General features: G+C 38.6%; 1 protein-coding gene across 5 annotated transcripts in view; it reads left to right on the top strand.

Annotated features, from left to right (window-relative positions):
• Window positions 1-16,579, top strand: part of LOC119505570 (RNA exonuclease 1 homolog) — a 41,468-nt gene that overhangs the window by 12,025 nt on the left and 12,864 nt on the right. For 4 of the 5 annotated variants that reach the window (XR_005210761.1, XM_037798406.1, XM_037798405.1 and 1 more), the window contains exons 8-11: window positions 445-594; window positions 2,018-2,131; window positions 5,503-5,576; window positions 5,752-5,859. Coding sequence is in view for 4 of the 5 variants with exons in the window: in XM_037798406.1 (XP_037654334.1) it covers window positions 445-594; window positions 2,018-2,131; window positions 5,503-5,576; window positions 5,752-5,859 (446 nt within the window). In the remaining variant the exon portion in view is untranslated. The remainder of the gene's footprint in view (window positions 1-444; window positions 595-2,017; window positions 2,132-5,502; window positions 5,577-5,751; window positions 5,860-16,579) is intronic. The other variant, XM_037798408.1, reaches the window with a different exon arrangement.

The raw sequence follows: 16,579 nt of genomic DNA, 5'->3' as shown, positions 1-16,579 counted from the left end.
TTTGTGTATCTGCTGTGCTGTGTAATCTTCGTCACGCGACTTCGCTTTTCTGAGTCTCAGGTTCTTCATTTATGAAAACGAAGTCTATATACTTGGCTTTCTGTATTAATGTGAAACTTTAAGCAAAGTCTTCAGAGCAGTTTCTGACATGTTCGATATGCTGTAGCTATTACCTATATAATTCTCTCTTTTCCTTCTCTCGCCCAAAACGTACAATGTCAGGTAGTGCGGGAACAATGATGATTTTGTTGTTGTTGGATGATGGATATGAAGACCTGAAATTCTTTTAAGGTACTGCCTTACTTGAGGTTACCAGAATCCTAGCATTGCTGTTCTGAAAGGATTAATAGACTCTAACCTTTCTGCTACTTAAAAAGCCAAAAAACAAAACAAACAAAAAAAAAACTATTTTGATTTTATTGAACAACTTCTTTTTTTTCTTAGAACTCACAGGAATTATTCTCTACAGACATCTTAAAGACTACCTCCTAACTGAAGAACAGTTACATGAAAATAACTACCCCCAACCAAACCCTGACAAACCAGGGAGTATTCGTTTAAATCCAAGCATGACAAAAACTCCTGGAAATGATGGTAAGTATATGGGACAGAGAATTATCCTGTCTACAAGCTAAGACTGGAAGCTTAGGTAGGCCCAGTTTTCTGATACTTCTTAAAGAAAATGAGGGTTGTAGCCAGCATAATTAGACTATTGATAAAAGCTTTATTTCATTTCATTTCCCTTATCTAAATGATTTATTTTATTTAAGTAATCCATTTTATTAAATCTTCATAGTAACCATTTGAGGTAGGTACTGTTATTACCCTCATTTGGCTCAGAGAGGTTAAGTAACTTGTCAAAAGTCACACTGCAAAATAGTGGTAGAGCCAGGATTTGAACACAAGGAACATGACTCCAGAGCTCCTGTTCTTAACCACTATGCATATATATGCACAATGTCATGTTTTGAATAATGTAAACCCTTTCATTAGGTATTCTTATTAAAAAGATATATAAGTGGTCTGACTTATTTCACATTTTCTGAGACTACTGAGTATTATTAGTCATCCCCACCAAAAAAAAAAAAAAAAAAAAAGTGTGTGGAGGGGACGGCAAAAAATAAAATAAAATAGAATGTCCAATATTACAACTGTCAAATCTTAGGGTTGACAGGAATTTGAGATGCATTTATAGACATTTGTTTCAGTGACTAGATAATATTTATCTTCATCTTTTGCATCTTCAGAAATTCTCCCTTGGGATTTTCTTTGGTATGTGTTGTTTCTGTTTGTTTGTTCTGAATCCCTTTAGTGGAAGGCAGTACATTTGGCAGTTAAGAATGTGGGCTCCGGAGGAGGAAGTCAGGCAGATTTGGGTTTGGATGCTGGGAAAGTCATTTAACCTCTCTCAGCCTGTTTCCTTGTTCAGAATATTGGGGATAATGGTAGCTACCCATCATGTTGTTGTGAGAATCAGGTAAAATAAGGCATGTAAAGTATTTGGCATAGAGCCTGGCCTCAAAATAGAAACCCAAATAATAGTTGCTTTAATATTGTCACTATCATCAGAAACCAGTCTGAGGGTTATTAGTAAAAAAACAAGTATTCATGTGTGTTTGGTTGAGTGAAAAGCCCAAAGATACTATCATAAGCATACTAATCACTATGGGCATCCTCTTAAAGGGATATGGTCCTATTGCAGGGAGTTACTACTATGTACTAGAGTAGGTGACTGATCATGTTGGTTACAGTCAAATCATTGGTGCTAAGCAATGAGACAGGTTTCCTTGTCTGGCATTTGGGCTGACCCTGGACGTGGGCAGGGCATATCTTGTGCAACATTGGCGGCTCTAGGGCAGCAAGTACCCCTTTGGGCAATCCTGTTACATTTTCTCTTCCTGTGTGACCACACTGGGGAGCTGTGCGTGCTTTCTACAGCATCAAGACTGCATGGGTCCATTGTTCTCTTTTGTCCCCCATCCATTCATGGATAATTCCACCTCACGTTTTGTTTTAGCTTCTAAGAAGATCTGTTGTCGCTGTGGCAAAATATATGGTGTGACTCCCTCCGGCAAACACATTAGGATAGAGGAATGTAACTACCACTTTGGCCGGGTGTTGGGTCATAAAGGCAAGTATTTGGTAGTTCTGCTTCATTTATTCAGCAAGCATTGATGAGCACCAGTGCCAAGGGTTGTTCAGAGAAAAGTGGAATTGAGTGTTCAGTTCACTATATTTTTGTAAAGTTCAGTCCAATAAGGAGAAACTATCAACTTTGAAGTTTCAGTTACAACATCTCGTTTTGATGACTTCTCATCCTTGTGGGTCACTGGCTCAGAACTCCCAGGCTACGGCAATCCTCCTGCCTTCTTAAGACATGCTGGTCAATCAGCTGCCTCCTGATCCTTCCTCCTTTCTGCATACCAGCATTATAGTCATTTCTTTGCTGTTAGCTTTAATTTCTTGCCTTACTCCCCCACTGCACTCCCATGGCAAAACTCCAAGCCCTGATGAGTCAAACCATTGGCTTCCCTGGGTTTGCCCTTCTCTTTGTATTTCTTCTTAACAAAACTCAAATAGGCAATGTATGACTCTGCTGTGCTCAGTTACGCACATTCCACTTTGGCCATTCCAGAGTTTTCTGCCTTTATGCCTCCCCATCCTGCAACTCCTTTTTGCAGACAACCTTGCCTAACACCTCACTGAGAAAACTGAGCCTTTGGGAAGTAATCCTGTCTTGCCTTCTCTAGATGTACCCCCTCCTGAGCTGTCTGCTACTTCCCGGGGTTGCAGTGGAGCATCCCTGTTCCTATCCAAGTCCCTCCCTGTGTGCTCCCTCCCCTTGTTCCTCCAAAGGGACTCATCGGACTCCCCTTCCCTGCAAGAACAGCTCGGCCCACAGCATATTGTTCTGGTACTGCTCATCTGCGTAAACAAACCAACAAAACTCCTTGGCCCCAAGTTTCCTGTTACAGAGCTACTCTCATTTCTCTGTTGCACTTCATCATTTCTTTAAGAGGTGTCTGCACACCGCTGACTACTAAAACCAACACCCCTGACCTGTTTCCAACTTACTTTTCTTGTCTTTTCAGCATTCTCCCACCTCGCAGCCCTCTGCTCTTAGTTTCTGTTATGTCACATACCTGCCTGTCTTCCTTTCCAGCTCCTTCTCTAACTCCTCTGCTAAATATTCCTCCTCACAACCTCTAGTTGATGAAATTCTTGGTGCTCCTTCACCCTAGACAAGCTCATCCTTTCCTGTGGCATAAACAGCATCCAACAGCATCCAATAGGTCCCTAAATGTGTATCTCAAGAAGCCTTTTCCCAGAACTCCAGGCTTTGCTGAATATCCAGCTGCCTCCATCTTTATCCAGCAAATTCCCTGCAGTCCTCTCAGGTTTTTTTTTTTTCACTCAAACCAGAAATCTGAGAGCCATTGTCCTTTCTTCCTTTTTGCACACCCTTTCATCTACCCCATGTGCAAGTTCTATTTGTTGTACGTCAAAAGTATCCTGAACCTGTCTACTCTCTACCTCTACTGCCAACACAGGGCCAAATTACCCTCAACTCTGTCCTAAACTACTGCACTGGCTTCCTTCCTGAGCTCATAGCTTCTACTTCTGCCTTTTTCTCTCTTATCCCCACCCCTACAACCTACTTTTCTCCCAACCACCACCAGAATATGTTGTTACATTTTCTACAGTTTTTATGACATCACTCCTCTGCTTAAAACCCTGCCTAATTTGGTCCCTGCCTATCTCCTAACCTCTTACTCACCACCTTCAAACCACACTGGCTACCTTTCCAGAGCCTTCTTAGCTGCTCTTCCCTCTGCTTTTTCACTTGCTGGTTCCTTCTTGTCCCTTAGATCTCTGCTTGACTGTTATCTCCTCAGGGCCCTTCCTTAACTGTCTAAAATAGGTCCCTACTTCTATTACAGCATCCTGTCTCTTCCCTTCTTAGCACTTACATTTTTATAATGATTTAGTAATCTGTTTATTTTCGGCCTTGGAGGGGCCATCATCTTTTTTTCTCTTGTCTCTCTAGTATCTGGCACAGTACTTGACACATACAGGCCACCAGTAAATATTTGGATAAATTATCTATATAGATATGGATATCAATATGCATAATGAATTATTTATATAGATATGGATATGAATATGGATAATTTCTATGAAGAAAATAAAGCAGGGCAAAGAAATAGAGAACAGCATGTGTGATTGAATAAAAGAAAAATATGTGAATAAACAGTGTAGTACAGTAAATCAGACAAGCTTGACATGAGTCATAAAGCATGGAGGGCTTAGTTGGGGGTGGGAGGTAAATTTCAAAGGATAAAAACAAGGAGGGAAGACCCAGAGAAGAATGTGCATAGCAGACAGACCAGTTGGGTTTACTGAACCATACAATGTAATGAACAGGACGTGAATTTTGGAGCCAGCAGACTTGAGTTTTGGGGCTGCTTTGCCACCTACTTTCTTGGTGACCTTGGACCTTTCTGAGTTTTCATTACCATATTCATAGAATGAGCTGCTTGTGGCAATTCAGCGAGCTGATATATGTCAAATCCTGACATGTAGATGCTCCATTAATACTGTTTCTCTGTCTACCCTTCCCATTGCAGGAAAAGGTAAGATAAGGCTGTGGGGTGCCAAGATTGGATGAGTAATACAGGGTTCATTAAGCAAAGCCTTCAATGCCAGCCTGAGAAATTTGCATTTGGTTAGTAGTGTACAAGTGAACCACTTGAAGAGAGTGATATGATAAAAATGCACTTTGAGAAGATTGATCTAAAATACCTTATAGGAAAACTGGCACAGAAACCACTGGAGGAAAAGGAATTTGCTGGGGCTCAGTTGGGAAAACAGTACTTCCTCAGATCAGAGGGAAGGGTGGGGGGTAAAAGAGAAATGAAGGCTTGAAACTATTACTGTGAAGAATGTGCAAAGTGCCTGGTCAAGGATGCAAAAGAAGAGGGCCTCAGGATTTTGTAGGCCCAGCCAAGGTGTAGACAATCTGTGTTGTGGTCTCAAGTCCACACAGCTGGGATGGGATTGACAACTTGGATGTAGGTGGTGGTAGGAGCCAGCCAACCAGAGGGTTCCATCAGAGAGACAAGGTCAGGGAGTAGGAGGAGATACTGAGAGGACTGTTGAAGTGGTGTGACTGTGAAGTCAAAGCAGGACAAAGAAGTGAAGCCAGAGGGGAGCTGATGGACCAGGGTAAATGATGGGGGAAGGAGAGGAAAGGTTTAAATAAAAGGTGTTCAGAACATTGGCAGTTATAATTCACCTTCAAAGCTCAGCCCCTAAGAACTCTGCTCACAGGAACAGGTTTTTCCTCTTTATTAGGTAATGTCTACTCAAGTGTGAAGAGTGGAAATATTAGATCGTGGAGGTGTTTGAGGGTAAGAGAATGCACTTGCTCTTGGGAGTTAGCCAGTCTGCCTTGTAAGGCTTGCTGTTTTGATTTTGATGTTGTGTTTGGTTGACTTACAGTCCCTGGAGGCTTAGAAACTCGGTACAGCTGTTGTGAAGGTGTCCTTGGATCCCCCGGGTGTCAGGTTGCCAAGGTAGGACTTGTCACCCAGAAGCTGCTCATTTCAGGACAGGAGTTGCCGCAGCCAGTAGGGGCGGCCAATAAGTATTTGAAAGAATTAACTAAGTTTCAGTTGATGAGGTTTTATAAATTTAATTCCACGTGGTAAAACATAGGGTAATTTATTTGGCAAATACGGTCTTTTTCAGCTTCATGTTCACGACCAAAAGGAGAACCTAGGGGGCTTTGTGAAGACTTTTGTCAAGTTCCCACCCCCTGAAGGTAATCATGGCATGTTTGCAGTGAATTGTGAGGTGGTAAGTTGGTTTTATATTTTACCTTATTGTACTGATTACTACCTAATGATTGTAGAACTCTCTACCTTGTAGAAAGCACTTTCCTAGGCCTTACCTCCAAATCCCCACAAAGCTCTGCAATGTTATTCTCATATTTTTACATGAAGCAACTGAAACTGAAAAGTTGCCGTGACTTGGTGGAGTTCATGCATCCAGTAAGTGATGGAGCCAGGAATTGGTTCACTGTCCTCCTTATTTATTAATTTTTGTTATATTTAGTGACTGTTCTAATCATCAGATTGCTAAAATTCAGTCGGTAGAAAATGTAATGAATACTGGTGTTATCCTGAAGTCAGCATAAAAGCTTTGCTAAACATTTTAGAAAAATCATTCTTCGTAGAGATAGTAAAATCCTTTGTAGGGGTTTATCTTCCTATTTGACAATCAATGTTAAAAAGTAGAGAAAACACAGAATTTGGAGTCATAGACATGGGAAGCTCTAAAACCAGCTTAACCCTTGAGCACGTCCCTCTCTCTTTTTTTAATGTAATTTTAGTGAGATATATTCACATAACTTATTCAAAGTGTACAATCATTTGTTCACAGTATTGTCATATAGTTGTACATTCATCACCACAATCAATCTTTGAACATTTTCAGTACTCCAAAAAATAAAATTAAAATTAAGAGTATCCAAAACATCCCCTTTCCCTCCTCCCCACCCCCATTGTTCATTTACTTTTTAAATACAGTAGTTTTATTGAGATATATTCACACACCCTACAGTCATCCACAGTGTACATTCAGTTATTCACAGCACCATCATACATTTGTGCATTCTTCATCAGAATTAATTTTTGAACCTATTCTTTACTCTAAAATAAAAATAAAAGGAAAAAAGAACACCTAAATCTTTCCATCCCCTCCATCCCACCCTATTCTTCATCTGATTTTCATCCCTAGTTTTCCACTCATCTGTCCATACACTGGATAAAGGTAGTGCAAGCCACAAGGTTTTCACAATCACACAGTCAAACTGTGCAAGCTACAAAGTTATACAATTGTCTTCAAGAATCAAGGTCACTGGGTTGCAGTTTAACAGCTTCAGGTATTTCCCTCTAGCCAGTCCAACACACTAAAAACTAAAAGTTGGTACCTATATAGTGCGTAAGAATACCCTCCAGAGTGACCTCTCGACTCCATTTGAAATCTCTCAGCCACTGGAACCCCATCTTGTTTCATCTCTCCTTCCCCCTTTTGGTCAAGAAGAGCCTCTCAGTCCCACAGTGTTGGGTCCAGGCTGGTCCCCAGGAGTCGTTTCCTGTGTTGCCAGGGATATCCACACCCCTGGGTGTCATAGGCTTAGAGAGAGGGGGGCTGCATCTGAGCAACAAAGAGGCTCTCTGGGGTGGGGTGGGGTGTTCCTAGGCACAATTATAAGTAGGCTTAGCCTCTCCCTTGCAGCAACTAGCCTCACAGGGGAAATCCCTCAGATTGAGGGCTTGGCCCACTAAATTAGGCAGTCCTCAATGTTTGCAAGAAAATCAGCAATAACCCAGGTGGGGAAGTCCAACATTTCCACATTTCTCCCCAGTTCCTCAGGGGGCCCCACAAATATATTTTACTCTCTGCCCATATCACTATGGGATATATTGGGATTTCACCCCAGCCTGTACAAATTCATCAAATCCTACTTCCCTTTCACAGCTCCATGCACCTATGGTGTTCAAACAAACTGATCATAAAGGTTAAATTATCTAGTGTGCTACAGAAAATATAGATCCTGCACCAAATAACCATCTCCTCCCTTGGTCTCACATAAGAGCTGTAGTTTTAAAACCCAGCCAGTATCATCCTTTACCCTTGGGCCTGATTTGCCTTAGTCCTACCATATCCACTTCGTTCATATCTCTAACTGACGTCTGAACTCATTTTCAGCTCTTTCAACAGTTGCCATGTGGGGTAATACTGACATTCACAGGTGCCAGGCTCTAGCTCCAAGTCTCGTGTGTTACACAGATACCCAAAGTTCCAGAAACTGACCAGGTTATACACAAGAAGCTCAGCATCTCAGGATTTAGATATAACCATTACAACTCAGGAAGAGATGTGACTGCTGTAAGAGCTTACAATCTAGGAACCATTACAGTAAGGGTTCCCCTGATAAGCTGTGCCCTAAGATTCAGTTCTCAGAGTTTACTCATTATAGTTAGCCTATATTAGTGAGGCATTTTAATGTTTGTCCTCTTGTTTCTGGTGTACTTCACTCAAAATGCGGTACTCAAGATCTGTTCACCTAGTTGCGTGTCTCACAGCTTCATTCCTTCTTGTAGCCGTTCAGTATTCTATTGTATGCATACACCATAGTTCACCATTCTGTTCATCAGTCAATGTACCCTTAGACAACCTCCGTCCATTGCAAATCATGAATACTGCCACCATAAACACCAGTGTGCAAATGACCGTTTGTGTTCCTGCTCTTAGATCTTCCAAGTATGTACCCCATAATAAGGTTGCAGGATCTTGTGACACCCACATACTAGCTTCTTGTGGAACCACCACACTGTCCTCCAGATAGGCTGTACCATTCTACTTCCCCACCAACAGTAAATACATACAACTCTCTCTCCAAGTTCTCCAGCATTTGTGTCCCTGTTTATTTTTTTCCCTGAAATTTTATAGATATATATTCAAATACCATACAATCATCCAGTATCATCATATAGTTGTGCATTCATCACCACAGTTAGCACTTACATGTATTCATTACTCAAAAAAAGAATTGAAACAAAAGAATAATAAAAAACCATAAAAATAGAAGTAAAAATAAAATAAAATGCAGCAATAAGGTCAGTCAACAACACCACTACCAAGAAACCCATACCCCTGCCTTACACCTCCTCTCTAACAGACATTTAACTTTGGTATATTGCCTTTGTTAAACTTAATGGGAGCATATTACAATGTTACTGTTAACCCCAGATTCCAGTTGCACTGATTATATTTTTCCCCAATACCGTTCCTTTTTCAACACATTGCAAGGCTGACATTAATTTGTTCTCCCACATGTAAAAACATTTTTACATTTGTATAGTTAGTAACTATCACTGACCACTCTAGGTTTCACTAAGTTACACAGTCCCAGTCTTTATCATCCATCCTTTCCTCTGGTATCATACATGCCCCCAGCCTTCCTCTTTCAACTTTACTCACAGACATCCTTGGTCAGTGCATCTACAATACTGTGCTACCATCACACAGCACTGCACTCTATTTCTGGATCTACACAATCAATCCTGTTGAACATTCTATAATCCTTAAGAATCAAATGCCTGATCTCTGCCATCTTTCTATCTCCTGATAACCTTTGTTCTCAGATTTAACTCTCAAAGTTTGTTCATTAATGTTGGTTCATATTAGTAAGACCATACAGTATTTGTTCTTTTGTTTCTGGCTAACTTTGCTCAACATAACAACCTCAAGGTTCATCCATGTTATTATATGTTCTGTGACTTTGTTCTGTCTTACAGCTGTGTGATATTCCATTGTGTGTATATGCCACAAATTGTTTATCCACTTGTCCGTTGATGGACATCTGGGCTGTTTCCATCTCTTGGAAATGGTGAATAATGCCGCTGTGAACATCGGTTTACAAATGTCTGTTCATGCCTTAGCTTTCAGTTCCTCTGAGTATATAACTAGTAATGGAATTGCTGGATCATATGGCAATTCTATATTTAGCTTCCTGCGGAACCACCACACTACCTTCTAGAGTAGCTGCACCATTCTACATTCCCACCAACAATGAATAAGTGTACCTCTTTCTCCACATCCTCTCGAGCATTTGTACCTTTCTGGTTTTTGGCTAATGGCCATTCTGGTAGGTGTGAGATGATATCTCATTGTGGTTTTGATTTGCATTTCCCTGTAGCCAGTGAAATTGAGCATCTTTTCATATGTTTTTGAGCCATTTGCATTTCCTCTTCAGAAAAGTGTCTATCCATGTCTTTTGCCCATTTTTAAATTGGGTTGTCTTTCTCTTGTTGAGTGGTAGGATCTCTTTATATATTCTGGATATCAAACCCTCATCTGATATGTGGTTTCCAAATATTGTCTCCAATTGCATAGGCTGCCTTTTTACTTTTCTGACAAAGTCCTTTGATGTACAAAAGTGTTTAATTTTGAGGAGATCTTATTTATCTAGTTCTTCTTTGATTGCTCGTGCTTTGGGTATAAGGTCTAGGAAATCACCTCCTATCACTAGATCTTTAAGATAGTTCCCTACAGTTTCTTCTAAAAGTCTTATGATCTTAGCACTAATGTTTAGATCCTTGACCCATTTTGAGTTAATTTTTGTGTAAGGTATGAGATAGGAGTCCTCTTTCATTCTTTTGGATATGGATATCCAGTTCTCCAAACACCCTTTATTGAAGAGGCTGCTCTGTCCCAGTTAATTTGGCTTGACTGCCTTAGCAAAGATCAGATGTCCGTAGGAAAACTACTGATTTTTGCATGTTGATCTTGTAGCCTGCCACTTTGCTGTATTCATTGATTAGCTCTAGTAGCTTTGCTGTAGATTTTTCTGGATTTTCTGCATACAGAGGATCATGTCATCTGCAAACAGTGAAAGTTTTACTTCTTCTCTAATTTGGATGCCTTTTATTTCTTTTTCTTGCCTGATTTCTCTACCTAGAATTTTCAGCACATTGTTGAATAACAGTAGTGACTGTGGGCATCCCTGTCTTGTCTCTGATCTTAGAAGGAAAGCTTTCAGTCTTTCTCTGTTGAGTATGATGTTAGCTGTGGGTTTTTCATATATTGCCTTTATCATATTGAGAAAGTTCCCTTCTATTCCTATTCTTTGAAGTGTTTTAATCAAGAAAGGATGTTGAATTTTGTCAGATGCCTTTTCTGCATTAATTGAGATGATGAATCATGTGGTCCTGTTTTGATTTATTGATGTGGTGTATTACATTAATTGATTTTCTTATGCTGAACCAGCCTTGAATGCCTGGAATAAATCCCACTTGATCATGGTGTATAATTCTTTTATTGTGCTGCTGGATTCAATTTGTGAGTATTTTGTTGAGGAGTTTTGCATCTATATTCATTAAAGAGATTGGCCTATAATTTTCTTTTTTTGTAGCATCTTTGCCTGGCTTTGGTTTTAGGATGATGTTGGCTTCATAGATATGAGTTAGATAGCTTTCCATCCTCTTCAATTTTTTTGAAGAGTTTGAGCAGGATTGGTACTGATTCTTTCTTGAATGTTTGGTAGAATTCACATGTGAAGCCATCTGGTCCTAGGCTTTACTCTTTTGGGAGCTTTTTGATGACTAACTCAATGTTTTTACTTGTGATTGGTTTGTTGAGGTCATCTATTTCTTCTTGACTCAATGTTTGTTGTTCGTGCTTTTCTAAGAAATTGTCCATTTCATCCAAGTTGTCTAATTTATTAGCATATAGTTGCTCATAGTATCCTCTCATTATCTCCTTTATTTCTGCACGGTCAGTAGCTATGTTCCCTTTCCCATCCCACTTCTGATTGTGTTTATTTGCATCCACTATTTTTTTTTTTTTTTTTTTTTTTTTGGTTAGCCTAGCTAAGGGTCCATCGATCTTATTGATTTTTCTCAAAGAACAAACTTCTGGTTTTGTTGATTCTCTGTATTGTTTTCCTCTTCTCAATTTCATTAATTTCTGCTGTAACCTTTGTTATTTCTTTCCTTCTGTTTGCTTTGGGGTTAGTTTGCTGTTCTTTCTCTAGTTCCTCCTCCAAATAAGCAGTTAATTTCTCAATTTTTTCTCTTTCTCCTCTTTTCATATAGGCATTTAGGGCAATAAACTTCCCCCTCAGCACAGACTTTGCTGCATCCCATAAGTTTTGATATGCTGTGTTTTCATTGTCATTTGCCCTGAGGTATTTACTAATTTCTCTTGTAATTTCTTCCTTTACCCACTGGTTGTTGTCAAAGAGTGTGTTATTTAGCCTCCATGTATTTGTGAATTTTCTGACCTTCTGCCTGTTATTGCTTTCCAACTTCATTCCATTATGATCTGAGAAGGTGTTTTGTATAATATGAATTCTTTTAAATTTGTTGAGACTTGCTTTATGACCCAACATGTGGTCTATCCTAGAGAATGATCCATGAGGACTTGAGAAAAATGTGTGTGCCAGTTTGGATATATTATGTCCCCCAAGAAACAGCCATGATCTTTTAATCCAGTCTCGTGGGATATTGGGATTTTGTTGTTTCCATGGAGATGTGACCCACCCAACTGTGAATGACATCTTTGGTTAGGGTGTGACCTCTGAATGTTTCCATAGAGGTGGGCCCCACCCATTCAGGATGGGTCTTAATTAAATCACTGGAGCCCTATAAGTGCTCAGACAGAAGGAGCTCGGTGCTGCAGCCTAGACAGACATTTTGAAGACGACCGTTGAAAACTGATATTTTGGAGAATGCCATTTTGAAACACAACCTGGGAGCAAGTAGACACCAACCACGTGCCTTCCCAGCTAACAGAGGTTTTCCAGACACCAATGGCCTTTCTCCAGTGAAGGTACCCTATTGTTGATGCCTTAGCTTGGACACTTTTATGGCCTTAAGACCGTAACTTTGTAACCAAGTAAACCCCCTTTATGAAAGCCAATCCATTTTTGGTGTTTTGCGTAATGGCAGCATTAGCAAACCGGAACCATGTGTATCCTGCTGTTGTGGAGTGTAGTGTTCTATAAATATCTATCAAGTCTAGATTATTTATCATACAATTCAATATCCCTGTTTCCTTATTGATCCTCTGTCTAGATGTTCTATCCATTAATGAGAGCTGTGTATTGAAGTCTCCAACTATTATTGGAGAAGTATCTACTTCTCCCTATGGTGTTGACAGTATTTACCTTGTGTATTTTGGGGCACTCTGACTTGGTGCATAAATATTTAAGATTGTATGTTTTCTTGATGAATTTTCCCTTTATTAATGTGTCCTTCTTTGTTAATTGTTTTACATTTGAAGTCTAATTTGTCTGATATTAATATAGCTACTACTGCTTTTTTCTGGTTGTTGATTGTGTGATATATGCTTGTAGACAGCATATAGATGGGTCTTCTTTTTTAATCTGTTCTGCCACTCTAAGTCTTTTTATTGGGGAGTTTAATCCATTAACATTTGGTGTTATTAATGTAAGGGCATTATTTTCTTCTACCATTTTGTCTTTTGGATTTTATATGTCATGTCTTATTTTCTCTCTCTCTCCTTTTACTTGTCCTGATAGTGTTAATTTCTACACTCTTATCCAAACATCACTCTTCTGTCTTTTCCTATCAGCCTGTAGTGCTCCTTTAGTGTTGGTTGAAGTAGGGGTCTCTTATTCACAAACTCTCTGTGTCTGTCTGTCTGAAAATATTTTAATCTCTCCCTAATTTTTTTATACTTTATTTTCAAAAACTTAAAAAAGCATTCCAAACAAAACAAAACAAAGGAATAAGAAAAAGAAATAACCTAAAATAACTACATTGCTTCCAACATGTTCCTACCATTCTCCAAGAAAATTAAGAAACCACAGTCATTCCTGGGCATTCCCATATCATTAAGATTACCCTCTGTATCTTTTCTGTTCTTAATAGATTATCATTCTGCCTTCAGTAGTTGCTGTCTATCTCTAGGTCCCTTACATTCTACAATGTAAAACATTTATGTTACATTTTTCACAGGGTTCACATTAGTTATAACATACAATATCTCACTTTTTGTATGAGGCTTATTTCACTCAGCATTATGTCCTCAAGGTTCATCCATGTTGTCATATGTTTCACGACATCATTCCTTCTTACTGCTGCATAGTATTCCATTGTGTGTATATACCACATTTTAGTTATCCACTCATCTGTTGAAGGACATTTGGGTTGTTTCCATCTCTTGGCAATTGTGAATATTGCTGCTGTGAACATTGGCATGCAGACATCTGTTCATGTCACTGCTTTCAGATCTTCTGGGTATATACCGAGAAGTGAAATTGCTGAATCGTAGGGTAACTTGATGTCTAGTTTTCTAAGGAAATGCCAGACTATCTTCCAGAGTGGCTAAACCATTATACAGTCCCACCAACAGTGAATAAAGTTCCAGTTTCTCCACATCTTCTCCAGCATTTGAAGTTTTCTGTTTGTTTAATGGTAGCCATTCTAATTGGTGTGAGATGGTATCTTGTTGTGGTCTTAATTTGCATCTAATAGCTAGTGAAGCTGAACATTTTTTCATGTATTTCTTTGCCATTTGTATTTCCCCTTCATAGAACTCTCTCCTTATATCTTTTGCCCATTTTCTAATTGGGCTGTCTGTACTATTGTCATTCAGTTGTAGGATTTTTTTTTATATGCAAAATATCAGTCTTCTATCAGATACATTGATTCCAAATATTGTTTCCCATTGAGTTGGTTTTCTCTTCACGTTTCTGTCAAATTCCTTTGAGATACAGAAACTTATAAGCTTGAGGAGCCCCCATTTATCTATTTTTTCTTTCATTGCTTGTGCTTTGGGTGTAAGATCTAAGAAGCGGCCTCCTAATACAAGGCCTTGAAACATTATCTTCTAGGAGTTTTATGGTACTGTCGCTTATTTTGAGGTCTTTAATCCATGTTGAGCTGATTTTTGTGTAGGGTGTGAGGTAGGGGTCTTCTTTCATTCTTTTGGATATGGATATCCAGTTCTCCAAGCCCTGTTTGTTGAAGAGACTGTTATTTCCCAGTTCAGTGGGTTTGGGAGCCTTAACTGGGAATCTATATCTGAATTCTAAATTCAATTCCATTGATCAATAAGTCTATCTTTGTGCCAATACCATACTGTTTTGACAACTGTGGCTTTATGATAAGCTTCAAAGTTAGGAAGTATGAAACCTCCCACTTCTTATTTCTTTTTTAGAATGTTTTTAGCAACTTGAGGCATCGTTCCCTTCCAAATAAATTTGAAAACTAGCTTTTCCAAATCTGCAAAGTAGGTAGATGGAATTTTGATTGGAATTGTGTTAAATCTGTAGATGAGTATGGGTAGAATTGACATCTTAATGACATTTAGCTTTCCTATCCATGAATATGGAATGTTTTTCCATCTTTTTTAGGACACTTTCTGTTTCTTTTAATAAAGTTATGTAATTTTCTATGTATATGTCTTTTCCATCTTCGGTTAAGTTTATTTCTAGGTACTTGTTTTTTTTGTTGCTAATGAGAATGGAATCTTTTCCTTGAGTGTCACTTCAGTTAGGTCATTTCTAGTGTATAGGAACATTACTGACTTATGTGCATTAATCTTGTATCCCACTACTTTGCTAAATTTGTTTATTAGCTCAAGAGCTGTGTTGTTGATTTCAGGGTTTTCCAAATATAAGATCATATCTTCTGCAAATAATGACAATTTTATTTCTTCCTTTCCAGATTGGATGCGTTTTATTTCTCTTTCTTTCTGGATTGCTCTAGCTAGGACTTCTAGTGTAACATTGGCATCCTTGTCTCATTCCTGATCTTAGCAGGAAGGCTTTCAGCCTCTCACCATTGAGGAGTATGCTGGCTGTGGGTTTTTCATATATGCCCTTTATCATATTGAGGAAGTTTCCTTCAATTTCTACCTTTTGAATTGTTTTTATTAAAAAAGGTTGCTGAATTTTGTTGAATGCTTGTTCAACATCTGTTGAAATGATCACTTGATTTTTTCCTTCTGATTTGTTAATGTGTTGTATTACATTGATTTTCTTATGAACCATCCTTGCATGCCTAGAATGAACCCCACTTGGGAATGGTGTATGATTGTTTTACTGTGTCTTTGGACTCAATTTGCAAGTATTTTAAAACAGAAATAAATTATATAGAGAACAAAAAAGAAAAAAAAATAGAATAAATAAAACCTAAAGTTGGTTCTTTGAGAAGATCAACAAGAGAATTCTGCTTTAATCCTTGTTATTTCTTTCATCTACTTGGTTTAGGATTAGTTTGCTGTTCATTTTCTAGATTCTTCAGTTGTTCCATTAGTTCTTTGATTTTAGCTCTTTCTTCCTTTTTAATGTATGCATTTAGAGCTATAAATTTCCCCCTAAACACTGCCTTCACTGCATCCCACACGTTTTGATATGTTGGCATTCTTGTTTTCATTCGTCTCTAGATATTTAGCAATTTCGCTTGCAATTTCATCTTTAACCCACTGATTGTTTAGGAGTGTGTTGTTTAACCTCCAGATATTTGTGAATCTTCTAGATTCTTGATGGTTATTAACTTTGAGTTGTCTTCCAGTATGACCAGAGAATGTGCTTTGAATAATTTAATTCTTTTTAAATTTATTGAGTCTTGTTTTATGCCCCACCATATGATCTATCCCGGAGAAAGTGCCATGAATACCAGAGAAGAATGTGTATCCTGGTGATTTGGGATGTAATGCTCTATATATGTCTGCTAAGTCTAATTCATTTATCACATTGTTTAGTTTTTCAGTTTCCTTACTGGTCCTCTGTCTGATTGATCTTTCTGTAGGAGAAAGTGATATATTGAAGTCTCCCATGATTATTGTGGAAACATTTATTGCTTCCTTCAGTTTTGCCAGTGTTTGTCTCATGTACTTTGGGGCACCTTGATTGGGTGCATAGACATTTATGATTGTTATTTCTTCTTGTTGAACTGTCCCCTTTATTAGTATATAGTGTCTTTCTTTGTGTCTTATGACATCCTTGCAGTTAAAGTCTATTTTTTTTTTTGAGATT

Source organism: Choloepus didactylus, chromosome 10 (genome assembly GCF_015220235.1).
Source record: "Choloepus didactylus isolate mChoDid1 chromosome 10, mChoDid1.pri, whole genome shotgun sequence".
Lineage (NCBI taxonomy): Eukaryota > Metazoa > Chordata > Mammalia > Pilosa > Megalonychidae > Choloepus > Choloepus didactylus.
This window is presented reverse-complemented; position numbering and strand designations above follow the sequence as displayed.